The 27,344-nt window shown below is 45.1% G+C and overlaps 1 protein-coding gene across 1 annotated transcript; it reads right to left on the bottom strand.

The window, feature by feature from the left end:
* Window positions 1-1,363: 1,363 nt before the first annotated feature.
* On the bottom strand, window positions 1,364-20,308 carry LOC139665821 (connector enhancer of kinase suppressor of ras 3-like). The gene is made up of 12 exons (XM_071544821.1): window positions 20,181-20,308; window positions 14,918-15,120; window positions 12,492-12,579; window positions 8,521-8,562; window positions 7,402-7,521; window positions 7,135-7,194; window positions 6,281-6,349; window positions 5,933-6,079; window positions 4,154-4,278; window positions 3,307-3,494; window positions 3,108-3,194; window positions 1,364-2,689 (listed from the first exon to the last, which is right to left on the bottom strand). The coding sequence occupies exons 2-12, from the start codon at window positions 15,073-15,075 to the stop codon at window positions 2,397-2,399; spliced, it is 1,377 nt and encodes a 458-aa protein (XP_071400922.1). The 5' UTR covers window positions 15,076-15,120; window positions 20,181-20,308; the 3' UTR covers window positions 1,364-2,396.
* Between the last annotated feature and the right edge of the window lie 7,036 nt (window positions 20,309-27,344).

A 27,344-nucleotide genomic window follows, 5' to 3' on the forward strand; every position in this document is an offset into this window, starting at 1 on the left:
TGATGTGTTAACACATGGTGGAGGTTGAGTCCCCCGCTCATACTATAGTCGCCCTGAGAGGCTCAGTTCACTTGAGGTTGACTAACACACTCTTACCCTCACTTTGGTCTTCTTGAATATAGTCAACATCCAGTGGAGGTATTGTGAAGTAGAGTGTGAATGCCTTGTCTTATAGGCAACTAAATAATAGACACATTTATTAGCATGTGCCTTAAACCGGTCCCACTGATGCATCAGGATTACAAACTTAATTTTTGCGAATTCAATGGGTGTCACTGTGGCAAAACGGCTTACTCCTCCCAAGAATATGAGAGAATATAACCCATATTCTCTCTTGCTAAGAGATTTGTGATTAATTAACAAAGACAGCAAGTCATTCCATGCATGCAGTGCAACAACAATTCAACACGTCGTTCCCCTGTACTCATCTTTGATATGCAGGCATGGCATGTTAGTGGTTAGCAAACTTAGCAGTGGGTTAAACAGAGTGCAGGTAGTATTTAGGTGGACCACAGATTTTCAGTGAGTGCAAATTAGCGAGGACCGCAGGCGACCGTAGCTTGGCAAGCTAGGGCAGAGCAACGATGCAGGGAGGAAGAAGTGGAAGAGAGATTAGAAAAGAGGACCCGCTCTACCAGTGGAATCATGCACAGAGAAACAGAAACAAAGAGGGAAGGGAGTGGGGATTAGTGGATCGTTCTTGACAGCAGGCAGATCTTCATTTCCATGGTGAAAGGTGCTTGTAGGTGATCTTCCCAGGCAAATGTGTCTTCCAAACAAACAGTGGAAACGGTGGAGGCAGTAACAGAAGGTAATCCTAACCCTATATATGCACAGGTTAAAAGACAGCATATGTGTGGGAATCAGATCCCCTGATGGAAAACCTGCTATGAACATATGTTGCCCCAGCTTGAACTGAAGGTTCATCAAAGAGGGAAGCAGTTGCATAACCATCACCATCTGAGGCAGAGAAAAGGTAACTTGACATTAGCTATCCTGTTTCACCACATGCTCAACAAACAGAAGCGAGTTCACCTCACAGGTCAAAGCAGGTAAGTCAGCTCTACATGTTGAACCTGCTTTCAAAATATATTAAAAAATGTCCTTCACTGACTTTTTATGGTAATGACTGACATTTTGAGTGTGTAACGTGATCCTAGATTAACAGAATGAGCCGCATAGTTCAGCAGCACAGTTTGTAGAGACTTCTGACAAAGATTTAATTGGAAAACAAACGTGGAGCTTTCAGAAACAAACTTATCATCACCCCACATGCTCAAAGGCACAAAAATGTATGAGCATTTATCACAAACCCATTGGCAAAATAAAGACAATACAAACGACCACTGAAATGAACTGCACATTTTAATAAAATGCTATTCAAATCTTACAAAAGGCAGGTAAAGCAACAATTTCTTTTGACACTTTTTACCTGTTTTTTGAATAATACTGTCATTCTGTCTCTTGTGACCCATGATCTATCCATAGCAGCAGCAGCTAATGGGAGGCTGTTTGACCTGTGTGTCTCTGAAAAGATGGGCCGACACTTTAAAAGACCAGTTATTTGTGTCAACCAGCTGTATGTATAGGCCTTTTAGGTGGCTAATTACAAACTGAAAGACAGGATATAAACTTTTAGACTGTATAGAATTGAGTGCATAGCTTTAAAACCAGAACAAATATTTGCTGGTGACGAGAGAAAAACATCCTGTTACATACCAACCAAATGCAGCATTGACTTGTCAACTAAAGTGACTATAAAAATCTTTCTGATGTATATGCATAGTTTACAAGAGGCAACCATAGGCAATGGGCAGTGTAACTAACTGATCACAAAAGTGTAATATGAAAAAGAAAAAAAGTAGCATGTAAAATAAAAGCACAATTACACTAACAATATATTCTTTTTGTTTTACTTTTTTTTTTTTTTACTTATTTATGCAAATGAAACCAAAAGAAGCACAACATTGGAGTAATATCAAGCAAGTTTTCTGATGACCTTAGTGACTAAAATATCAAACAATGGTACCAGAGAGCATCTCAATTGAAACATGATATAACTTAATATGTACAGAGGAGTCCATAGATAGCACACAAGGCCAAAGTGTCCTAAACCTGAATAAATCCTCTTGAGGTTGAGATGGGACTTGTAGGGGTGGGGGGGGGGGTTGTGGGCAGTGTTAAAGGGGTGATGTAACGCAGTGAGTACTACGAAAGCAAGTTTGGTTGAGGAGTAGTAGTTGGTAGTAGTAGTAACACCAGGGAGGTATGGAGGTAGGGGAGAGAGGAGTGTGAGAGAGCCCAAAACTGCAAAAAACACAGCCGGACATTAAAATCAAAGGCACTGAGGAAGGACACAAGACAGGAACAGGAAGCCCCGGACAGGAAGCGCATCATCAGTGAGTCAATAGCTTAAGCCGCGTGATCCAACTGACCAGTAGTGAGCGTTCTGCCGGGTTGCGCTTGGAGGCGGGGGCCACGGGGGCCTTTTTCAGGTCGTCCTGGTAAGGGATGGTGGCGCTGTTGTGGAGGTCTGAGTTGGAGTAGTAGCGGCTGCCGCGGATGTGGTCCACTCCTCGGACCAACTGCCGCTCCCCTCCGGGCCTGTAGGGCGGCGACACCGAGGGAACCTCCTCGGCAATGGTGGGGATCCTCTCGTTGCTCAGGTACCTGTAGAGGAGGTCTTCGCCTGAAGAGGAGAGAAAAGGAGAAGTTACTGGAAGGCCAATGGAAATCAGATGAGCTGCTCAGTCTTTATCCATCTGATGGTTTGCCGTTATATATCTAACATTTCTGCAAAGTAGAAGACCTGGAATACTTGTGATGATAAATTAAAGAAAAATTTACTCTCTACTGCGAACATGGGCCATGGAAAGGCAGATGATGTAGAAATAAATCAAGATGGGGATAATAATATCTATAAAGATGTCTTATGTTTAACAATGATACCCCTAATCATTTCCCTCTAAGGTGTGCCTACTAAATTTGTAAAGTTGTTTGAGCATTCAGAAGTTAATATGTGTGAACTGGTTATCATGACTGTGGTCAATAACATTTTTAATATCAATCAATCAATATGTGTGCATGAGTGTATGTGTGTGCAGTACCTTTCCTTCCTTGTGTCCAGGGCTTAGCGTAGGGATCTACCACGCCCAGACAGGTATCCACTGGCATGGAGAGGGGGCGGGGTTTACCTAAAAACAAGGGGTCAATATGTGTGAATCGCATTATTTAAAGAATTTCTTTATTTATTCAGTATTCATCAGTGAAATATTAATAGGTTTCCCCTGCTGAGATGGTACTGACCACGTGAAGGCTTGTGCTCCCTCATTCTGGGCTGTATGACGTTGGCCTCGATGGGGTAGCCCACGCCTATCTTGTCATAATCCCCGATGGTGAAGCGCCTTCTGCTCTCCTCGTCCAGGAAGGAGTTGGGTGACTCAGAGCCCTTTGGTCTTTTGCTGATGCTGGAGAAGGAGCCTGTCCTTCCCTCCCTGCATGGAGAAACCAAACGCTCATTCACTTGGCACAGCGCAGCGTAATGAAGTGACATACCGCGATTAGAATTAAGTGTGAGCAAATAACGTTATGCCGCTGCCTTCAGGCCTAATACCAGTGAAATAAATACGACAAGAACTGCAAACTTAATTTTCAAATTCAGCCCCCCTAGCAAACGAAGCAAACGCGGCAACAGTTTGCCGTCTCCCTGGAGGAGGTGGATGAAGGGGCCGTTGCGTAACGGCTGCGGTGGGGGTGGTGGGTTGAAGACAAGCAGAACAGAATGTGCAGTAGGAGGGGAGGGGAGGGAGGTGCACGCCAGGCGAGAGACAAGCGATCAGGGGGCCGGGACACACTCATTATCCACCAGCCTCAAAGGCCCAGGCGAGGGAATGTGGTGGAGGCTGGCCGGGGGCGCGCGGTTCACTCGCTGCAGGGGAGCGGTTGGCCTCCGACTTTCTCGTCATTTGCCGCTCGAGTCGTTTCATGGTTGGCGTTATGGATTGTAAAAAGTCAATTTAATGATCCAAGTATTCTAATGAAAGTGTTTGGTGGGTATTTCTGCGGAAGGGAGACTGAACTTGTTGAATAAAATTTGAAGTAAAAATGAAAATGAACTGTGGCTAACGCTGGCAGATGGAGCGGGACTACTCACCGTGGGGTATAGGGCACCATGGGGGGAGGGGGGATGTACAAGTCCAAGATAGCTGGCTTCTCCTTTTTGGTCGATCCGTTGGCTGAGCCGCAGGGAGACTGGGCTCTGATCAGGGAGGTGTTGTTCTGGAAAGCACAGCGCAATTAGTTTGTCAATGCCCTCCTCTCCACATTCATCTTGATCAGTGACAGGAGGTTTTCCGTCACCCTAGTAATGCATCTCAATTAGTGCATTAAGTTTTCACACTGACCACACGATCTAAGAAAAACACCTGATCCCAACTGATGGTATATATACATATACTGGTCTACTGTTAAAAGAACAACAGCTGAAGCAAATTAATTCATAGCTTGTTGTGTCTGCCACAAGTCTGGGTTATTAAATCCCAAATTAGGACTAAATATGACTTGTTGGCAATGGGGAGGAGTTGTCCACATGTGGTAAGACCTAAAAGAGCCTGTGTGTGTCTCCTTGAGCAGAAACCTTCTTGTTTGAGGTATGGAAAGATTCTTAGGGGAGTCCAAAATAGCCTTTGAGACATATACTTAAAACCCTACTCATTTCCCACAGTTATGGTTCCCAACACTCAACAACATTGTGCTTTTGGCTAAAACGCTTGACTCTTATTCACTGCCATTCTCCCCAGACCTGGATAATATGTATTGCTAGGATAACTGCCAGAAATCTGGAGATAATATACTGTACTGGATGCAAACAAATTGAGAAACCAAGCATCCAACCTGGGATCCCTCGATTAATTTTCCCCTTCCCCTCTCTACATTTCCCTTGCATACAAATTATACAGTATTACAAAAGCAGTGTCATTCATTCCTGAATCACAGTGTGATCCATCTCTGTTTTGCCCTTGGAGCCAGCTTATCGCACATAAACTGAGATGGAGAATGCTGATATGCCTGACACCTTGTTCAAACAAGACACCGGTGGACAGGTTGACATCGGCCACCTTTGTGCTGAGAGCCTCTTTGTCGTCTTGAGAAACCCGCTCCCATCTGATATCATCTGATCTGGCCTTCTCAGCCTATGCAACAGCCTCTTGGGGCATGATGAGACGATGCCAGAGCCGGAGTTTTGGAAGTCTAAGGTTACAGTGGCTCTATTGTCTCCCTGTGGAGCGCCCTGTTAGAGGGGACTCAGGTGCTGAGGCGTGGCTAAAAGCTGTGCCAAGTCTAATTTGTCCACATAAGGGAGAAAGGCAAATTGGATTACAGTTACATAACTTTATTAACAAAGGATTTATCAGCTGCCCCTTTGGAGACTTGAATGTTCTTTGAACAACAGCTATTTGGGGGAGGGGTTTGACCTTTTCTCAGGGGAAGGACCCGAACACTTTATGAATTAACTCATATTGTCTTGTATGGAGACCAGGTGACCTAACCCACATCAATTCTTCCTAAACCTAGACCTATAGGTGGCCGCCCAGCGCTATTGACTGCAACATCAATGCCTTTTGCTTCTAATAAAGCAGATACAATCTTCCAGACTCACGCACCACTGGCTGGCACCCTCTATCTCCTAGACTGAATGACATCATGGGACTTTGTTTGTGTTCGTCTCCTGCCATGCAAGAAAAACCCATTGCTGTATTCCTCCCATCCTGCAGCACTCTCAGGGTGGCTCTGTGATACGTGTCTGAACTTGTTGTTTTGGAACCAACTCCCTAAAAAGGCTGATAATTGGTTGACTATAGACAATGACACACAGGCTTTAGTTGAACTTCACAGATGAAAGGAGGAGGAAATGTGTGTGTGTGTGTCCTACCTGTGGTACTGGTGGCTTCCAGCGCATGTTCTTGAGCGGGGCGGGGGTGAAGCCTGTTGTGCCCGTGGGCCTCTTCTTAAGGAGTAGCACCACACCTTTAGGGTCCTCCCTCAATTTGATGACCAGGTTCTTCAACTGCCAGCCCACCTGATATACCACACACACACACACACACACACACACACACACAAAAGGGCTCCATTTTTATATGATCACAACTCTGAGACCATCTCAAGACAATGACAAGATTAACTCGCCTTATTGTTTACATTGTGTACTTCATTTGCCATTATGTACAGTGTGTAGTGGGTCAAATATCTATGTATCCATGGAAACTGAGGCGCTCACCACTGTCTGCTGATTAACCTGGATCACCTCATCACCAGCATGGATCTTCCTGGTCAGGTCTGCTGGGGACTAAAGCACATACACACATACACAGGAAATGTCAATGCCAGATAAATCACTTTTTATATTTTTTCTACATTTCACTTCTCCAAGACGCATTTTAAGAACCAAATATCCAAACAGACAAAATATACCGTGCGTTCTATACAAATCGTGAGAAAATGCTCTCTGCGTGTATGGATATCAGTTGATTTGTATTTCATGTCAAACAGATGTCAAACAGGATTAACTAGTCATTATTGGTGATGAATCAGGTCCTGATTCACAATGAAGGACCGGAGGCGTGAGGATCCGACCGTGACAGTGATGCTGCTGCATTAGTCACTGACTGGATGTCTCAGTGCGGGGAAAGGGTAGGACATTTATTGTGACACTCACTGGTGGTTGGAGAGCAGAAACAAACAATTTCCTTTACGTATGAGCAGTTCTTAACTTGCCTTGTGCAAGTCAGAGAACTGGTTTGCCCTCAGGATAGGAGGAATAGGAAGATGGGGAGGATAGGAGGGGAAAGGAGCGGGAGTAAGAGGGTGAGCTGATCTTTTAACAACCAATACCAGAGGCTTGTTCCATAATGGGAATTATTAGGAGAGATGAGGATATAAGACATATAATGAGAGAAATGGCAAATCATTGATTGGTTCGTCCCCGTCAAACTGAGACTATTAGATATGATGGACATAAATACAGATCTCGACTAACTGCTTTATTCTGGGCTTTTATCAATCTATCAATCTATCCTATCAGTGGTTTAACAAGGTGGAACTCTGAATGTGCCAGCATACCGTCATACTTACATGTTCTGTGGTTCCAGTGATGACGTGTAGCCCATCGTAGGTAGACTTGATGTACATACCCTGAGGCAACGAAACCATAAAAAAACCTTACTTATGTTTTCAATAAAAACATGATATTCTCATAGGGAGAGCAAAGTATGACAGACATGTGAGCGTCACAATTTGACACACATTGCACACATTCCTGGCCTGCAAACCCATGAGGCAGATAGTGGGTTTAGAGTAGAAAAAGCAGGGGAAGAAAAAAAATCCCCCAGCATTCCTCACCAGACCCTCCCCCGGCTTGATATTGGTCAGCTGGACCTCCTCCAGGCAGGCTGACTGGCTCATCAGGGGGTCAGAGGTGGTTCTCACGGTCTGATCACAGATGCTGTTCAAGACCTTGGACTGCAATAGAAAAAGGCAAAAACAAAACGCGTCAAGGAATGACATGAGAAACACAAGACTCTCTTGATGTATTGTGCCTATAATCAATGGAAGTACTGTGTATCTTACAGGTTAGAACAAGGCAAGATAGAGCTACACTGGTGACGCAAGGACCTTATCCTTCATCGGTTACTTTGGGCTAATTACCTCGCTCCCTTTGCTTGTGTATGTGTGTGTGTGTGTGTGTGTTTAGAGGAAGGCTTAAGAGGAAAGGGGACCATTAGCATGCCATTAACTGGTTGTACCCATGCACACACAACACTGAAAACAGTCACGCCGCCCTTTTTTCTGCTTCCTCCCTCCTCTCGTTCGGGACATAATCAACAATTTGTCATCATTAGTGGGGTCTTTTCTGTGACTTGCCTTCTCAGGCACATGCCTTTTGTTTGTATGCATTGTGTTCACTTTGTGTAGAGTTAGGCTTATGCAGATACATGGAAAGATTGTATAGGATCAAGAGAAATACACAGACAGAGAGAGAGGGATAGAAGTAAATAAATGAGAGAGGTAAAGAGAGAAGATGAAGAAAAATAAAGATGAAGCAGAGGCAGAAAAAGCATAGGAAGAAACAAAGGAAGGGACCAAGAGAGACTCGGCTCTAATGTGGAGTTCACTGAGGGTGTCTGAGAGAGAGACAGAGAGACCGAGAGACAGAGCGGTAGAGGAAGTTCAGTGTTAGCCCAAGGAGTCTGGAGAGTGTCAGCAAAAGGAAACACTGATTGATGGCCGGGGCGTATTAGAGCCGCCTCCTCCACTGGCAATTCAAGAGCCTGTCTGTCCTATTCACTCAAAAAAAAAAAACCTGACCCCACTGCTGAAAGCATGTCACACAATCTCCATGTAAAAAGACATTTACCCAAACGATCAGAACAGACTTTTTTTTTTCTCCCCCTCTATGTAGGAACTCACGGGTCTAATGTAGTTTACATCAGGAGAAACAAAGTGAAGAGATATACTTACAACTTCCAGGATCTTTTCTTCCATTTCGTAAACAGTGCAGTCCTGTTAGACAGAAGAAAGTGATGTTAGATAGGCTGCTGAGCAGTAAACAACAGGGCAGAGGATGAGGTTATTCAATGGCTGGAGAGTGAAAACAAAGTATAGGGGTTGGGGAAATAGGATATAATCAGCATTCCAGATATAGACCTGAGAAAAATGGAGAACGGCAACAAATAAACAGCTTTTAGAATTAAATGACCTCTCTGCGTAAATTCTGGGGAGGCTATAATTGCATGATGCCGTGTGGGGTTACAGTAAACTATATGGGAATGTAAATACCATACTAACAGTCATATGCTAACAATGTGCAGAGTATGTGGTGGGGAACAATTGTGTTAAACCTTAAATAATCAAACCCTCATCCTAATAGTGCTTTGGTTTTCTACATCATATTGTGGAAACCTTTGGATGCATCAATGCTTTCCACGCCACAGTAGCAATATGAGTGGATGGGTTAGTGGAGGCAGGGGGTCTCTGGAAGTCAAACACGACACAGTAGCAGTGATCCTAGTTGTTCTGGGTGAGGCACCACCAGTATGAACTGCAGAGTCAGCTGGGGAAACTGACCACTGTCCCCTCCAAGCGTCCCAACACTGCCCTCATAGACCGCAGCTGGACCAGACACAGCTGAGGCAACAGCCTCCCCTGACAACTGTGCTACTGGTGGTGAAAGGGCCCCTGGTTAGAGCTGCTCAAAAGGGGGGGGTACTGTTGGTGTGGGGGGGGGGGCCATGCCTGTTTATGGAATTGTGTCTATGCAGGGAATGCCCCAAAGGCACCCATCCATCAAAACACAGGTGAAACGCCTCTGTCAAAACTAGGCAGCACAGAAAAACTACTTCAACAAGTGTCTTATTTCCCATGAGTCCTCACAAGCCGCAAGACTTTGCTGATGCAAAATAACAAAGGAAAACTGGAGTTGTAGCTATCATAGTATTAGTGACATGCATGGACATGTGCTGTCTACAAAGCCAGCTCTGTTGCTCTTTGTAAATCCATTGTGCAGACAGCGCATGGGGGTCGAGCAAGCGTTTCCATATTTCCATGGCTTGCACATTCCACTGGGCTGAAGGGGAGCGTCTGTGTTCAAATGCACTTGGCTTGTTGTACTATTGCTTTGTTTGCACTGACAAGATTTGCTTGCTTGTCTATGGCCATGAGCGATGGCTTGAGTTCAAAGCAGAGTACATCCTATTGTCTCTCGATAATATTTATGATAGAACTATTTATGTCTGAAATGATCTGTGCTCTCAATGCCTGTTTGAGGGTCTAAGCTCTTTTGATAGAGTAGTATACACGTGACTTTGCCACATTTCCCATATACTGGCGGGGCAGGGGGAGTGAAAAGCCAATATAAACATAATGGGGGAAAAAAACGGATCATAATAGGTTTCATTTGACATGTATTGGTGCTAAAATCATGTTTCCATACAATATATTTTCCAAAGTCAGCCAAGGATATATGGTGGTTTCGGAAAGAATTTGGCTCAACTTGCACAAACACACAACTACATATTTCTTTTAGAAACAGGCCTATGTTTGGATGACTACGATGTCGTCTAAGCCAAAAAGGATGTGCTAAAAATATATATTTTGAAGTTTAGAGGTTGTGAAACAAAACAACATCATTATGTGCTGCAGACGTTGCTTGGCGCGACTCCCGCCAAGCTTTGACATGCCATCTCATTTAAGGATTCGTTTCTCCTGTTTCATAGAAGCAAACCATCAAATAATGTGAATACAATATCGCAGATAATCCCTCTAAGATCTGCCTGTGGAATCCAAATTAATCCCATATCTTTGTCCGAACCAAAGTCCTCCTTGTAGACAGAAGCCAGATCATAACTAAACATCGAGAGAGGCTGAGGGACGATTCCCTGGGTGTACTGATCCCTCACGTCATGGACTTGATCCCACAGCCGGTGTGGATCAGATGACTCTGTGCAGCCCTGTGGGCCTTTGATCTGCGACCAGAGAGGATTTGCCTGGTCGAGCAATGAAGTGGCCGAAAGAGAGGAGTGTTGGCACAGCACAAGAACCGAGCTGCCTGTACAGCTGGGGGGAATAAGAGCCATGGACTGCAACAGTGTGGACCTGGCCTTCTGACATCCTGTTATTCATACCGTTTCCACATATGATGGATGTACTCGTTAAATTTCGGTCTTTGGCCGACTTCATCTCTGCTTTTCTGCTGAAAAAAGGCCTTAGATAAGAAAGAAACTGCACATCTCATCCAATGATTCAGGAGTATGAAGTGAGGACAGAGCACACAGGGGAACAAGGAAAAATTTGCTCTTTGAAAGAGAATGACCTCTCAACTAACATGTCAGCTGAGATGGGTGCCACGCTCACAGTTTTATGGCTGCATCCCATTGTGTGTGTATACACAGGCTTCATTCAGGCAGAACACGTAAATTGTGCGTTCTGAAAAGCCCTGATTCTTGGCTGAAGTTCATGAACAAGCTGGGCAACCTCATGACGCCCTCCCCCATCATAAAACTAATCACTGTGGCAGTCCCTATGCAACCTATTTCATCAATCAGTGGTTCATAAGCTGGCCAGTGGGCTTATGAAAAACCAAGGGAGCCCAAGTGGTCCAAACTAATGAGAGGGTGAGGCAGGAGTCTTGCAACTTTAGCCCAATACTAGCACATTAGCTTTAGACTTGTCTAGACTAGAGATTTAAGTGAATATTTGACATTGGATTATATGTGATGAGTTGAAAACAAGCCTCCTCATCAGTATTTTTGCGGTTCTATAGGTTGCTGAACACTGGTTTAAAGCTTATGTGAGACAAAAAAGAATTTATCTGTGATGCGTCAAAATAATCCTTGGGGACACTAATGGGGGACCCCAGTGTGTCTCTCCTACAGCTGATGGAGTAAAATGGCCGCTCCAATTTTGCTAAAGCCGCTTCAGCACCTATGAGGAGATTATTCTACTCCGTATGCACAAAACCCCTCTACTTCAAACGGCAGCGTGGGAAATGTATACCCCCGCCTCCCCTGGTCGGCCGGGGCCGAGACCCCCACAGTAAATCACCAGAGGCGCTGAAATCCCAGACACTGGCGAGGCAATCGGCACTCTGGGAAAGGAATTTATTTTGATGCAATAACCCACTAAAAATGACACCTGGGGTCCCGACAGTCACTTTCACTGGTGGTGTAAAATGAGTTGCGTTTTGAACTATGCTTAAGACAAGCCCTTTGGGGCGAACAAATGGAACAAATACACTAATGTGTTTGTTGTGCAAGGCAAAGCCTCTCACCAGCTCCCTTTGTTTCAGTCATATGCATAACAAAGCATAACTAGTCCGATAAATCTGACAATAATGGACCCCTAACTGTCTCATAACATGATGCCAAAGGAAATATGTGCTGAAAGTCATGGAATATGGTATATATATGCTGACGGTTATCCATCTATCTGGCAGTCAGATGGACCACCTCCACATCAACGCATTAAACCTACACACAGGAAGTGCTTTCAGACGGTTCGGTCTCCCGCCGCGAGCATCTTGGAGGAGCAAAACAGGAACCACATGGCCGAGGGAGTAGCGCAGCCTGGGGAATGTTGGCAGGCTACTTTTAAAGAGCGCCAGTTGGTTTTATGAAACTGTAAACACAAAGGCTACGATTAGCGCTAAACGTCCCCGTGCTTAGGGGGTCTCCTCATTAGCTAGCGCAAGGGGGGAAAAAATCTTGAGCAAAACATCAACGGGCTGTAATGTGTTCAGACTGCTGGCTTCAGGCTTATGTCATGGCCGCCAGACCACATTTCCCATAACTCCCTTCTCTTCCACTTGATCCTGCACGTCTATGTCCTCAGGCCGGTCTGCCCTCAGTGGAAAAAGCAATTGTGTGTGCATGTGTGTGCGTGTGTTTCCCAGGGGTGAGCTACACGTGTGCTGGTGAACTAACTGGCGTGCAGACCTGTTGAACTGTGGTGGTGAGATCCAGGCACAGCTGAATGATCTTGTTCTTGGTGGCTGTGAAGTCACTGATCCCTGTCAGGGGCGTCCTGCAAACAGACAAAGAAAGAAAGGGAGAACATTGGGAACGTGATGTTAGCACAAAGCATGCAGATAGCAGAAATCTGGTACTCACATACAGTAGGCCTCCATAACTGCACAATTCTAAATTCTAAGTAGATAACAATGCATGGTATATACTGTCAAGTAACAAAAATGCTGAAAGCAGAAATAAATATTCCATTGGGGCAACTTAGTGACATGGAGTCGGCTAACAGGGAGCTTCACAATAGGCCCGGTGAACCTTGTTCTGATTGCTGTGTGTTTGGGTGACTGGCCACAGACAGACTTGGTTGTAACTCAAGAATGCTGCCATTTTGGTGCACAACGCCCCCCCCCCCCCCCCCCCCCCCCCCCCAACCCCACACACACACACACACACACACACACACACACACACACACCATCTAAAAACACACAATTATGCACTCTAAAGCAAGTTCCCCAAACATCAGCCCCAAAACCACCAAATATGCCGGTGTGGCTCATCGTACTACATGAGATCTGAAGAAAACCTTTGGAAAAACAATACATTTATTTAACCCATGAAGGTCAGCATGCTGTCTTGAGGACAACACTGGCTTTTTCCAGATCAACTTGGAGGACAACAAAAGAGTCCTAAACCTTATCTGTATACTACAGTTTGCTGTTTTGATGGTGACTAGGCAAGAGGAATTGAGGAAGCTACCCAGACTGTATCCAATTTCCTTCATATGTTCATGAACTCTCTAAAGCAGTCTGGTGGAAGTCCAGCTGAATTTCTGCTTTGGTCTGACCATCTAAGCAGAAACCATCTGCTGGCATTGCGGTCTCTGCACAAGTCAGAAGGTTTGATTCAGTAAAGAAACTGTTCCCTGGTATACTACAAAGGCCAACTTTTAAGCAAACCCCACTTTTGTTGTTGTTGTCTTGGTACTCAAATCAGTTCAGCAGACTTCATATACAGGTGTACTGTAGTTGTTGCCATAGTTATTCAAGTAATATCTTAACTGAGGGACTTCTAGATTAATAAAATATGAATGACTGTGTTAGTAGCTGCATATAGTCCATATAGGGTATTGCAGGTCACAGGACTTTTTGCATTGCATGGAATAAATCATACGTAACAATGTCCATTTTCTTTCAAGCCACTCCCTAACTTATAATTTGAGCACATTTTAATCAGCTACTTTTTCTTTTAACTTAGTACATTTTTACACCTGTGATTTCACTTATATTTAAGTGAAACTTCAGTAAAGTAACAGCACTTCTACTTCTGGGATGTTTTCGTACTCAGTCTACCCCTGCTGAAATGATTCATTGTGTCCAAGTGGGATCACTGCCATGCATTTTAAAGTCCTTCAGTGTGAATGTGTATAGCTGGCTCAAAAGATTTAGCACTGCTCTGGTAAAGATTGGATACTATATTGTTCTCATTCAACATCACAACTACCCTTTATATCATGACATCACTCTGCCTGCTCTAGCCAAGCCTGCCAAAAAAAGAGAAGCTTAATTTTAGCCAGCTAGCACTTAATCCTGGCAACCTGCTTAATATGCTGCTTTTATGGTGTAATGTGTTTTTGGAGCAGGTCAGTAGGAGAGCACAGGGGACTGTGCTAGCTCCCGTCCAACACAGTCTCAGCTCATGGGGTGTTGCATCGCTGCCGGCAAATTGCTAAATACCCAGGCTAAAGGAAGAGGTGAAAATAGTATGAAGTGTGCCAACAGCGTGGAGACATGCAAGCGGCTGGTGCCAAGTTTTCTTCATTCCTTTTTTATACCAAAAAATGCTTCTGTCACATTAACATTACTGCAGTGTCATGTGCATTCAGCTAACAGGATATGTTGGTTGGTTGTTTTTCTTCACCAGACACTACAAGCTTGCAGCCCTTTGTTTCAAACAGGAACCCTAACAATGCTAACAAGCCATTGTAGGGAAACTGAAGGACTGAATGTAGGAATTTGTTCTACCAATATAACAAATGCCTTGTGAAAAAACATGTCAAAGTATCTCTTCATGACAGCAGGGTGGCTTACTGGTCACAGTGATCGCCCCATAACAGAAAACACCACAAGTTCAATCCCTGCAATAACCAATGTGTGTCCATCAATGAAATCCCTACCTGCTAACTCAGTTGTGAGTCGCACTTGATAAACAACTTAAATCTAAAATATAAATGTAATTAACAGAAACTGAACCTATTTTACTGAAAGCTCAAGCTGTGGGCTGTATGGAAACCTGTAGCTCATTTGATATTCAGTTTCATTCAGTTTCCCTTCAAACTTTAGAGGTGCCCAGAACGTACAGTGATGATGAGGAAGGTGACGATAGTACAGTGGGATTACCTGTCCAGCCAAGCAAGGAGGCTCTTTGCAGCACCTATGAGCTCCACCACAGAGGTGAGGAAGTCATTGGGTGGCTTGCGCGAGGTGCTGCCATCATACGCCGGGCTTTTCCTGCGGTCAGACGTGGACATGTGAAGACTGTTGGTGGCGGCTCGCATCCTCACTACCAGGTTCTTAAGGTTGTCCGTCTCCACTCCATAGTTCTGAAACGGGAAAGTCATAAACAATTTTGACAAACTATAACAAACACATACAGACGATGAACTGAGGCAGAAATGTTTAATACTTCCCTACCCACGCACTTTCCTCTCTAATTCTTTGCTGATAGATTAATGAATACTTTGACTCCTCTGTATTACTATCATCAAAGTGGAGCTGTCAATCAAAGGCAAGGTCAAAGCAATAATCCTAGAACACACGCCAGATCTGAGAGGAACTCGCTTTTTACAACTTGTGGAGTCTAATTCCCGGGAAAACATGTTGTTTCCTGCTCAATGAATGGCTGTAATCAATGCTTTGACAGACATGATTTAAGAGCGCTTGTCTGCTCTGGTGTCAGCTCTGGTGTGAAATTTCCACTCCAGTCTCCAGGTTTGCTGTAGCCCTTGGGAGAGGGCGCACTGAGGGAGCGCACGCACGTGCCATCACCTGATTCCCATCAAGCGGAGCAAAGTTTGCATTCTTCTGCCTGGCCTGTTTCCTGCTTTCGCATTCCTCTAATTTATAGGTTATTCACATGCACAAAAGAGCTGAGCCGCATCTTAAAAGGGTCACAAAGTACAGTATGGAACAGCTGTGAAGTGTGGGGTAGTTTGCGGCTGTGATTGAACTCTACCAGCATGGAAAGGGTTTCACAGGAGGTTAAAAGTGTGAGATTGAGAGGGAGATGGAATTGAACGTGACCACTGGTCAACGTTTTTGGAGTTTTGTAAGTGCACAACCCCATTTACATAATTTATAGAACTAGCGCTGGATTATTCACTCTTATTTATGAGCGAGAGAGAAAAAAAGGGTACTTTTCTGGTAATAGGCCTACGTCCCGTAAATACAATGGTACCCGTGAAGATAATCACCTGCTACTAAACTAATTGTAGAATGGTTTATTGATCACAGGCAGCCTTTTCGGATACCATATAGGATGACCCTGCATCTCATAAAAAGAATTCTGTTAACTATATAGCATTACTTACGTATATCTACAGTAAACAGTGTGATTAGCACGAGCAGGCTGCATTCCTTATCCATACAGAGAGCGACACAAAGGTTATGCTGTCAAAATACAGCTTACAATAAGTCATATGATAGCTTTAACACCTGATCGACTGTACTCAGTGCACAATCAGTTCACTTCCTAAAGCAAATGGGGTCAGCTCATTGATTCATGACATAAAAAAACATGCAAAAAGCTATATCCCTTAAATCCTTGTAATGTTCTCAGTTCAATATGGCGGACAGAATGGGTTTGGAGCAAGGTGTTAGCTAAAGGTGAGCAGGGGAAGGGCAGTCTGACTCCTGTCCTATTGAATATCAGCTCACATGGTGTTGCATCGCTGCCAGCCCTACTGCTATGTGTGACGTGCCAGTAGCTAAATTTGCTTTGCAAGGGGGAAAATAGCACGTGCTTGGCTAACAACAAGGAGATCTGCAAGTGGTTAGTGTCTGCTTTTATTCCACTGTCCTTCACCAAAGTGTGCTCAGAAGAAACTGAATATACAAATCACTTCACTCATTTCTATTCCCAAGGAAATACTTCAGGGTGCTTATGGAAACATCATAAAACAAGCAAATGTATGCCCAGAGAATAGATGGAGAAAGGGGAAAAAAAAGAGTTTGACGATTTGGTTTCTTCAACAGTCATCCACAAAGACATGAACCAGACAGTAACAATGGGGCATTAGCACAAAGGCAGTGTGAGCATTTCCAGATCAAACGTCTCTCCTGGCTTTGTCATTAGCAGGCTAATCACACAGCCACAGCAGCTTTGACTGGTCCACAGATGTCCAGTGAGCTTTTGTCCCACACTGCCAGCTGAGCTAAAAAACAAGTCTGGGTAAAAATCTGTGTTTCCAATCAAATGCACTTCATCTCAGCAAAATTCCAAGCTAAATGTGCCTTCTTTCAAAGGCTTTTCATAGGCATTCTGCTAATCTAGAATCAAGATGGTAAAAGTAGCTGTTTTGTGCAGGGTCTAGCTGGGCCTCTTTGAAAGGACTATATACTGATATAAGTGTCCTCAGGAGAGACAGAGAGGGACTAACACAACACAGTGTTTCCTGCCCTCGCCACAGGCGTTACACAGACCTGACTTGGCTATAACAGACACAAATGTCTGTAGCTTGCACTCCGTGACAGTGAGTGTGTGTGTGTGTGTGTGTATGCGTGCATGAGCCGGTTTTTGCCTGCTCAGGATAACAGTTACATCACACCTTGGGACAGATTCACCCTCTAGGCAACAGTAAAATACATTCACAGCAGTTTCAATGCTTACAACCTGGCCAAATGATCTTTTATATATATTCAATGGCTGTTTGAGGCAACTGGGGGGAGCGGAGGTATTTCTGGTGTTTGAGCGAGTCGCTGGGGTCTAAGAAAGAATAAAGAGGTGTTGGGTTTCTCTGCAGAAGATATCATGGCTAAGAGCGCTCCAGCAAGATTAATTGAAAAGTTCTTTCTCTGTCCCTAGACAGCAGTTTGCTCTTGATAGCTTTTTGACTGGCAGGGAAGTAGAATAAGACTGTTTCCTAAAGGGCTATAGGGCCGTATGTTGGGCTGTCAGTCATCATGATTTAGGCTCCATACTGCTAAAAGAAGTACTCAGTTCCCTGTGATATTAAAGGTGTAAACATGAGCTAAAAGCTATATTATGGATGCACATACGTAAACTTGTAGCCAGCAGCAAAGTGTCACAAAGACGGCTATGCAACACCATCAACAGAAGTTTGACCCCGCAGTAAACACAAAGAGAGAAAGTGGGGGAAGGGAACGGTGTGTGAGAGCGTGAGGGGGTCGGGTGCTGGTGGGCTGTGTTTCTGTCGGTAGCAGTGACCTTGCCTAATTGAATCGGGGGGCCTCACTTCCTCCCATGGGGGCTGTGGGAGGTTGAGGCCTCCTTCTTAATAAGGAAACCCCTAACGGACACAAAACATTTGGCCAGACTGCTTCAATCGGAGGTGTTAGGTGCAAGGCCACTGAGAGTCCAGCATTCCTGGCCCAGTGCTTCAAGGAAAAGGAAGGGAGGATGAAAAAACAATGCTCGAAATACTTCCTCACTAAATTGCATAATAGTACACACAGTGCACGCATGCACGCACACACACACGACAAACTGATAACACATTCTGAAGGAACAGTAAAGTTCCAGTGCAGGGAAGAGGACTTATTAAAGATAACAAACCCACGCTGAGAGAGCACATTGGAGCGCGCGGCCAAATTTATGAAGCTGATCGAGAGGAAAACGATTTGAGGCTTCACTGCCTGGATGCCTAGGTTCCAGGGGTGAGCGGAAGTCTGGGTCCGATTACTGCGATGGTAAAACAGAGGATACGGACCCTAGGATGAACCACATGGTACACGCACTATGACAAGTAGATCTATCAAAACATTAAAACTTAACCCCTTATGCCCCAAGTGCTTCCATGTGTCCACCTCCCATGGTTACAGGGGCTCGCTCCATTCACGCCGTTATCCTGAAACTTAATCTCCTCATCAGAGAGAGATTCTCATAATAAGTTGTATACTTTTGCGTTGTTTTGGGGGGCCTGGAGTCACTGTTTATACAGCCACAAGGAAAGACTCCCACTTTCCCGCAGGGGGAGAAAGAAAGGGAGAGAGAGATGGACAGAGATTGTGAGATGATAGAGAGAGCGACGGTGGGGTCAAAGAGAGATCCGAACGCCCCTTCCCCAGATATCAAAAATAGGCTCAACACTCCTGACCCCCAAACCCTAAATATATGAGCCAAGCAACGAGAATCAGATGTGAGGAGAGTGATGGGAGCCGGTTGCAAACCGCAGACGAAATCACACATGTGCCGCTTCCCACAGGATCCTAGAAAACCGCTCCATGGCTTCAGGGGGCTGAGGTGGCGGATCATAAACAAAGAAATGACATGTGCATGGGTCAAGAAACTTGTTGGTTCACACCCAAAGAGATAACCCTTTGACCCACTTCTTTCAGAATAACATCAAAGCAAGATAAAGCCACACGGAGGAGAGAAAAGATTGAATGGGTACGTTTCTCTGAGGTACAAATAAAAATTGCCCCAAAACCATTAATGTAAAGCATTTTAAGAGAGCATAAAGATTTCACTGAGAGAAACGCTGACACTGATCAAAACGCAGGGACCGCAATCTGGGACTTTTATGGCACAGGAAGTGATAAAACTCCAAATCGAACCCATCTGCTGGAAAACCTGGTTCTCTTTCAGCTGGAGCGCGGACAGTTTTCAACATCTCTCGCTCTCTCCTTCATTCTCTCTCTTTTCCTCGCTCAGAGAATGGTTTGTTGACAGTTCTTCTGGGAGCTGCGATGATGGACAGCAGGTCAAGCCGGTCCCGTCCCAGTGTGACGATAGCGGGCCAAACAGGGGTCATGTAATTGAACCAAGAAGGACGGCCAGGGCGAATAGACAGACATAGCAGTGGGCATGAAACCGCTGACCTAACATTTCTGTCAGTCTGAGAGGCTGGAGACTGACATCAAACATTGCCTGAATGTATCTGTATTTGTGTGAGAAAGAGACTCTGGATTACACTAAAGGGAAAGTGGGGAGAGAGAATTCAAAAAGGCTTTCAAGACAGACTTCAAACTCCTATCATCTTGTCCATCAAACAGATCAACCCGTCACTCTTCACTACCTGATAACCAGTATTCACCGCTTCTAATCATCTCTCATAGGTTCAATCTGCCACATCAGGCCCGAGGCCCCTGTGACCTAATCGCTCATCATCTCAGAGTGATACTGCTGTTCCCCAACGTCCCCGGGCTGCTTGGTGCGCCGCGGTGCTCCACACCCCGCCGAGCTGTGTGGGAACGGGCCTTTCTGCATCGCTGCTTCCTTTAGCTGCCGAACCAGAAACTATACAGCGTGGGTCTTTAGCGAACGCAGACGCCGAGGGAAAGGGAGGGGGTGCGTGACCAAAACAGCCCCACGCTTTGTTAAAAATCCTCCCCGAAGTACCAGTGAGTTGCCATAATTCTGCTTTCGTGTGTCATATTTGTACAACTGATACACATGCACACACATCAACAGGGATCTACTGACCAGAGCGCAGAGTAGATCGACGGCCTCCAGCACCAGCTCCTGGTGTCCGATCCTGGCCACACCGAGCTCCTCCAGGTCCTGATGCGAGATCTTCAGCAGCTGTTCCCCGCTGATCTTCTCCCGCTCAAAGTTGCTCACGTACTGCTGCAGGCTGTCATCCAGACCTGGATGCAAGATAGGAGAGAGGGCAAAAAAAGGAGGAGTCATTAGACAAACAAGACTGAAAAAAGACATTGTTTAACAGTATGTTGGTTTAGAAAGAATTTTGCGTTGCATCTTCGTTGCTTTAGTATAAGGCTTATGTAGAGGGCTACTGGAATTTTGCACAACCTTTTTCTTCCCCCATGCAAAACTAGAAGAAAAATAGTCCTAACCTGAGCTGTACTGTATGTCAGTTTTTACAAGCAGGTGTCCCCTTAAATTATGTGTGTGTGTGTGTGTGTGTGTGTGTGTGTGTGTGTGTGTGTGCGCATATACGCACAGTACAGTTAGGGAACAGGTGGGACAGCTATTTTTGCTAGATAAACACACCATAAACAGAGGAACGGTTGAGAGCGCTTTAAGTCTGTTAGGCTGGTTAAACAATGGGTGGCTATTATTCTTATTAGTGTGTGTGTGTGTGTGTGTGTGGGCACGTGCGTGTGTCAGTGCACATGCCAGTGTCAGGGGGTGTCCCCTTGCTGCTATTTGTAGCTCCAATAGCAAATGAGTTGAACTATCAAGCTGCCAACTGCTTTGGTCTTTGCCCCTTATGAACTATGCTGAGATCTTCTATGTGATAAAAAGCATTCGGATCAATACATCCAATACATAATGTGGCTGCAGAAATCAAAACATGAGATAAGTGAGATAAATGCCCCTGTATGCTTTCACATTGCGATATACATTGCATTAAAACACAGTCACCCCACAAGCATGCCCTCCCCCTGCATACAGTGTGTCTCTCAGTGGACCTTCAAGTGGTGTTGTGACAACAGAGTGAAGAACGAGCCTTTGTGTGTGTGTGTGTGTGTGTGTGTGTGTGTGTGTGTGTGTGTGTGTGTGTGTGTGTCTGTGAGACTAGCTGTGGGGGTAGGAGTAAACGCCATCTTTCTCCCCGTCAATGACTGCACAGAGAGGGGGCAGCTGCAGCTACATGGCCCTGCGCCCTGCTTTCCTGAAAGACCTGTCAGCTGCAAGACACCCCCTCCCTCTAACCTACCACACACACACACACACACACACACACACACACACACACAGGCCTGTGCATGTATACACACATGCACACACACTAATAGGATTCTTTAGGATGACACAGGATTTGGCAGGCTATCTAGATCCAAAGGAAGCTCTAGTTTCTCACATTTGACATTAACAGACGTGTATCTATTAAGCAGATGATCTGCATCCATATACAGTAGAATGCAGAGCACATAGTTTGGAGTGCCGACCCACTGGGTGTGTTCTGCGGTCACTGAGCCGTCTTTGTGAATGGCACCTCGTATCTTCATGCCTGTGTGACACCCAGTCGGAGCATGTGTTGTTGCAGAGCGTGTGTGTACAAGTATGAGCAAGAGAGAAGAAGAGCTTGGTAGAGAGACAGTCACAGTGATATGGGAGAGAGAGAGAGAGAGAGAATGTGTGTGTGCATCATGGTAGTGAATGGCTGACCAGGGAAGATTGGATTGCGGATACCAGAGAGGAGCAGACTGTTAATCTGTCTGACCTGTGATGAGAAGGGTATACACACCACACAAACACTTCCTCCAACTGGGTACAAAAGTCACCACACACTCTTCTGCTGAAGAACCAATGTGCTGAGTGAGGACTCCATTAACATTCCATTACTGTGTGGAAGTTCATTCATAACGGCCTTTTCAAAAACCTCGAGAAATGCGAAAACGGTGTGCATGGCGTTATGAGCTCAAAGCATCTCCACTGAAATAAAAAGAGAAAATCGTATCGTGACTCTTTAACCATTAGCCTCCACACAAGTCAAGCCCAGTTAGGCTCAGAAGATCTTTCTCATTCGCTGGCATGACAATTCCCAGGCGAGACTTGAGACAATTTGGAGCTTAACCCCTGGCTGGACAGCGTTCAGCGAGGAGGGAATTCGCTTTAAAGTAGTAAGAGAGGCATTCAGTTTTGGCCTGAGCCCAGAACAACACAAGCACAAGCCTTAGTCTCTTGACTGGGCCGCTCTCTTAATGCGATTAGATGGAAACAAAGAGTCGGATCCAGAGGGGGCTAAAGTTTCTCCTTCCTGCGGTGTTAAGAAGGCATTTCCTGTGGAACGGTGCCATGCTCCATGCAGAATGTCTTCACCGACCAGAAAAAGAAGGGGGCACGGGGGAAACTGGAGGTTCAGGTTACAAGGAGGCCTGAGATTTAAATTGTGTGTGTGTTTTTTTTTTTTTTTTTTGCAGCCTCGTCCTAAAACAACATTGAAATCACCCAGACAGACTAGATATGGGCAGACGCTCTGGAAAGCCATGGGTGGAAGGAATGAATCTGGATGAATGAAAGGCTTATCCTTTCCCCTGGACCGATTTCGCTTTCATTCATCGGCAAGTGTTTTCCTCTCACACATCCCATCCCTTATCCTCGAGTTCAGACTTTGGAATTCCAGGTCACTCCGGGGTCCAAACTGATCAGCATCAGCATGTAATTGGTAGGATTTGCATGTGTGTGTGGGAAAGAGAGTGTGTAGACCTGTCCTTAATGGTACTAATGATTGGAGAGTTGGGGTAAATCTGGGCTCCAGTCAAAATGCATTACACTCCTATAGAATTCAGGGGCCCCAAAGAGGAGCGAACCACAGCAATCTGTTCCCCCGGAGTGGACCATTGGCACCTCCTGAATGAAAGAGGGGTGTCCTTACAGGGGGCTTATAAAACATTTATTGGGCCTAGATCAATAGCCAGTGTGTGTGCGTGTGTATGTGTGTGACTATCAATTTTCATTAAGGGAATAAAAACAAGTAGAGGAGATAGAGTGTCACGTTATTGTGAATTGAGTGAAGGGGGAGGCTGCGGGGAGGACTGTGTGAATGCTTTTCAAAAGGCTGAGCAGGATGAAACGCTTTGGAGGAGTTTTATGGCCTCTCTGAAGCACTTGGCAAATGTCCTCAAACCAGAGCAAGTGGGTGTAACTGTGCAACAGAGGCATGGACTCACAACACCAATGTCAAATGCAATCGTGCAGGCGACTAGCGTGACAAACATACTAGGGCTGTTAATTGCCTCTAAACATTCAATTTGACTACGCAGTGACTGAAAGGAGTCAGATTCGACTGAAATTTGAATATTTATGATAAAATGTATGGAATATTGACACATGAAAGCAGGGCACGGTGAACAGAGAATGTGTAAAGCGATAGTATATCCGGAGTGAATTTACAACATGCAGTTCTTCATGAAAGATTTTGGTTGGCGGTTTGTTTTAAATTTGCAAGAGAGAAGATAAGAGTAAATCACAGCCAAGGCCTGAGGAGGCAGTGAGGCATTCAATCGGCTATGAAAAACAAAAAAAGCCCAAAACAAATTAATTCTGACCTTATCACATTCAATTGAAATTCTATTAGTGAAAGACATTCATTCTGACAGCCTTAAAACACACATCAAATATAATGATAAGAATGTTGTGGTGCAGTACAGTAGCAGCATGAGTTAGACAAACTGCTGTAATCCGATGCAATCCAATCCAAATATTGTAACAGATGGTTAAAAAACACTCCTTTGTGTGTAAGAAGAAGACATCTTTATGAGATCTGTCAATGTGGGTGATCAATAAACAACCACAGTATGGGAGGCAACTGGTAAATGCCAGTGTCCGTATAATGTGTGTGTGTATGTGCGGCACCTGCTGTTCACTGTGGGGTCTTTGTACCACCCACCTACACCCATTCAATAAATAGTGATTATGTCTAGAACAGGTTATCAACACAACAGCTTCAGTGCATGTATGCACACACACAGGCATATTTCTGGACAGCTGGGAAAGCAAGGACCCTAGATACTCCAGTCTGGTCTGTCCAATTGGATCTAGACCCTGTTGGAGCCCTTAGAGCTCTGCAGCCTACTTAAAGGCTGTGTAAGCACACATTTTTGGCAATGTAAACAGCAGACCCCTCCCTCTTACAAATGGTCCAGCTATTCCTGTCATAATCTCAACATTTCCCGGTTCACATCCGTATAGAAGCACAAAAACAGGCAGATTTTTTTGTGGCCCAGGACATGATAGCAAAGGACTGTTTGTGTATGTGTGTGTGGGAAGGGTCATTGAAGGAATAGCAAACAGGTTTAGGCATCAGTTCACACTGACACAAGTTCAGTGTTTCAGAGAGAAAAACAATCAATTTTGATCAACAGTGGTTTCAATGCAGCTTTTGGCCTGCCAACAGTAGGTTCTCATGGGTTTGATTACACGAGAAAAAGAGTGAACAGTCTTTCACCTCCCACAGAAAGAACGAAAGAAGCTCCCTCCTCCTCACCTCCTCCACCCCTCACCCCTCCCTGTGCTCCCACTGGGAGCTCTGGCCACCCTGTAACACACACACACACACACACACACACTAATATCCCCACTGGGGTGGCCAATGGGAAAGCTACTGGGTGTAGAATAGCAGCGCCACTGTAACTCGCTGCCGTCTTTCTTCGTCAGCCCGGCCTCTGAACCTGTGGGGAACGGTCAGGAATTTCACTCATTGTTCTCCGCAGAGCAGATCCATTGTGGGAATTCGCAGCACTCTGGCACAATGGTCTCTGGCCGGACCAGGCCGTGCTGTAATTAGAAAGAAAGAAAAAAACTCCTCTCGGCGAGTGCTAAGCTATCCTCTGATGCATGACTTCACAGGACAAAACAAAGCCTGTACACACACACACACACAGGGAGCTGGGAATGGGAGAGTTACACAACTGTGCTCTACTGTATATCTCTCCAACAAGCATGTTGTCCTGTCTGTGGACACAATGGGACGTTACTGCTGGACCTATGTGACTCTTCTTCACTCCAACAAAAGTCATTTAAGTCTGATGCAAATCAAGAATTTGATTGAGTGTTGCTTTATTGATACTAGGGCCTGCCTTATTCTGCCTTGTTACTCCCACTTGTTTCTTGAAAATTCCTGAAACAATTGAAACTGAACTGAAAATAAATGTTAAGTTATCGCAGCCCATTGGCAGAATGGTTCACTTGTTTTAAGAAAAATAAGATTTTAAAAATAACTTTAAATTTTTGCAGTGTTGAAAATGTGTTGAAAATGTTCTACAACTTTAGCCGGATTCTGTCAGTAATTATTATGTCAGTTTATTTTATACTGACATTTCCATTTCTAGTCATCTGTTGCTCATTAATCGCATCCGACTGCTTAACTGGCTACAACCCTGCTTGACCCATGTTCTAATCTTATCAATGCTCCGTCTAACAAAGGCTGTTTCATTTCATGTACCCTAATCTTAAACACAGATAACTACAAAATGGCAGTAACATGCCCAAAGTGGGTCTCCTAAGTGAGAAAAAGCAGCTGAGGCTAGTCCCGACACAGGCAGACAAAAGCAGCTCTGTCTGTTATGGGGTGATGGACGATGACTGATGAGAGAAGGGGGGTCAAAGTTCACAGGGCTGTCGTGGCTGAAGTGCATCAGCAGGTCTGAGCGCCGGCCCCTGGGCTAGTGGGCTTAGTTAATCCCCACCTCCAGCAACACACACAACCCCAGTCACATTGCTGATGCCTCAGAGCTGGAGGCCTGGGGGCGGACGGCTCGGTTAATATTGACTGGAGCGAGGTGAGAGGTGGGGACCAGAGGCGACGGAGGTCAGAGCAAAGGGAGCTCGGGAGGTTATGAGAAGCATTTCGGCTGTGGCACGGCCTGACGCATGATGACTTCTGGTGACAAGCAGATCAGAGGAGAGAGGAAAAACAAGAGGGACAGAGATAGAAAGAGAGAGATAAAGCAGACTGCCACAGGCGTGTTAGTCAGTGTCATAGTGCGCCAGCAGCAACCGAAACAGTTGTCGCCCGATTTATGATCGTGGCAAAAACAGAATAACCGGTTGTCTGGGTCACTGAGTTTGCACCTGAAACATCAATTAGTTTTCTCTGGTCAGACTTCCACCACATGTTTCTGAACACCAAGCATGTAGCCCTTAATATGCTGCTGTTGTTCACTGTAGTTCAGTTTCACAGACCGTTCTCCCACAGTGGCTATGTTTACATGCACACCGGTATTTCTTCAATATTGAGGATGCTCGGGGCACCCCAGAAACACCATACCCTATTGACAATAACTCATATGCTAAGCCAATATCCTGACCAAGAAAAACCTGGATGAAGTACCTGGGATATTCCAATATTTTCTGGGATACTGACCCATGTAAATTCTGTTTCTGATTGGTTCTGATTGGCACAAGCTGATTTTGTTGTTACCCATAATAATTAATGCCGGGTTAGCATTAGCATCAAGCTTCATCAAGTACTGATGGCATTCCTAGCAAAATACTGCCTCACATTGTCGACAAGTTATATTAAGGATAGCTAACAGCAGAACTCATAGTAAAATTAGGTTATTTGTCAAAAGGGTCAAGAAAATTGTAAAACTTCCCATCTTTCAGTGTATCTGAATTCCATTTATTCCTGGGTACATGGATATTCAAGAGCAGGTTTTTAAAGGTATGTTTCAACAGCCTATCCCGAATAACACCTTAACTGGGATGTGAGCCATGTATCCGGAAGACTGTGTGCAGGTGAGCTTGACCGGCGAGCTGCGCTTGCATCTTGAACAGGGACGGGAGAAGGAGTTGGAGCAACGTTAACCTCTCAGCCCAAAGTAAACACCCATCACTCTCCAGCCAGTCGGCCGCCCGGCCGCGCTGCCACACGTTACCACTAGCATAAACACCCGCTAAAGAAAGCAACAAAGCACCACAAAAATGTCTTGAAACCCCCCCCCCCTCCCAGAGCCGTTCTGTTCCTCCACCCACCACAATCTTTCCTCTTTCCTGGCCCCTCCAACGCTCATATTGTTGTGGTTCCGCCTGTTGACAAGCATCCCAAGATAGCCACAATCTCTGTGTCTTGAAAGTCTTGAAACACAATAGAGACTATCACTTTTGGAGTTTGGGAGTGGTCTAGGGTTTTTCAGGTTTTATCATAGGAAGTGTTAAGATGACAAGGGGTGTGGA

This window comes from Centroberyx affinis, unplaced genomic scaffold (genome assembly GCF_046629955.1).
Source record: "Centroberyx affinis isolate AG114_WGS23_722 - 3 ecotype Tasmania unplaced genomic scaffold, CSIRO-AGI_Caff_v1 ptg004678l_1, whole genome shotgun sequence".
Taxonomy (NCBI): domain Eukaryota; kingdom Metazoa; phylum Chordata; class Actinopteri; order Beryciformes; family Berycidae; genus Centroberyx; species Centroberyx affinis.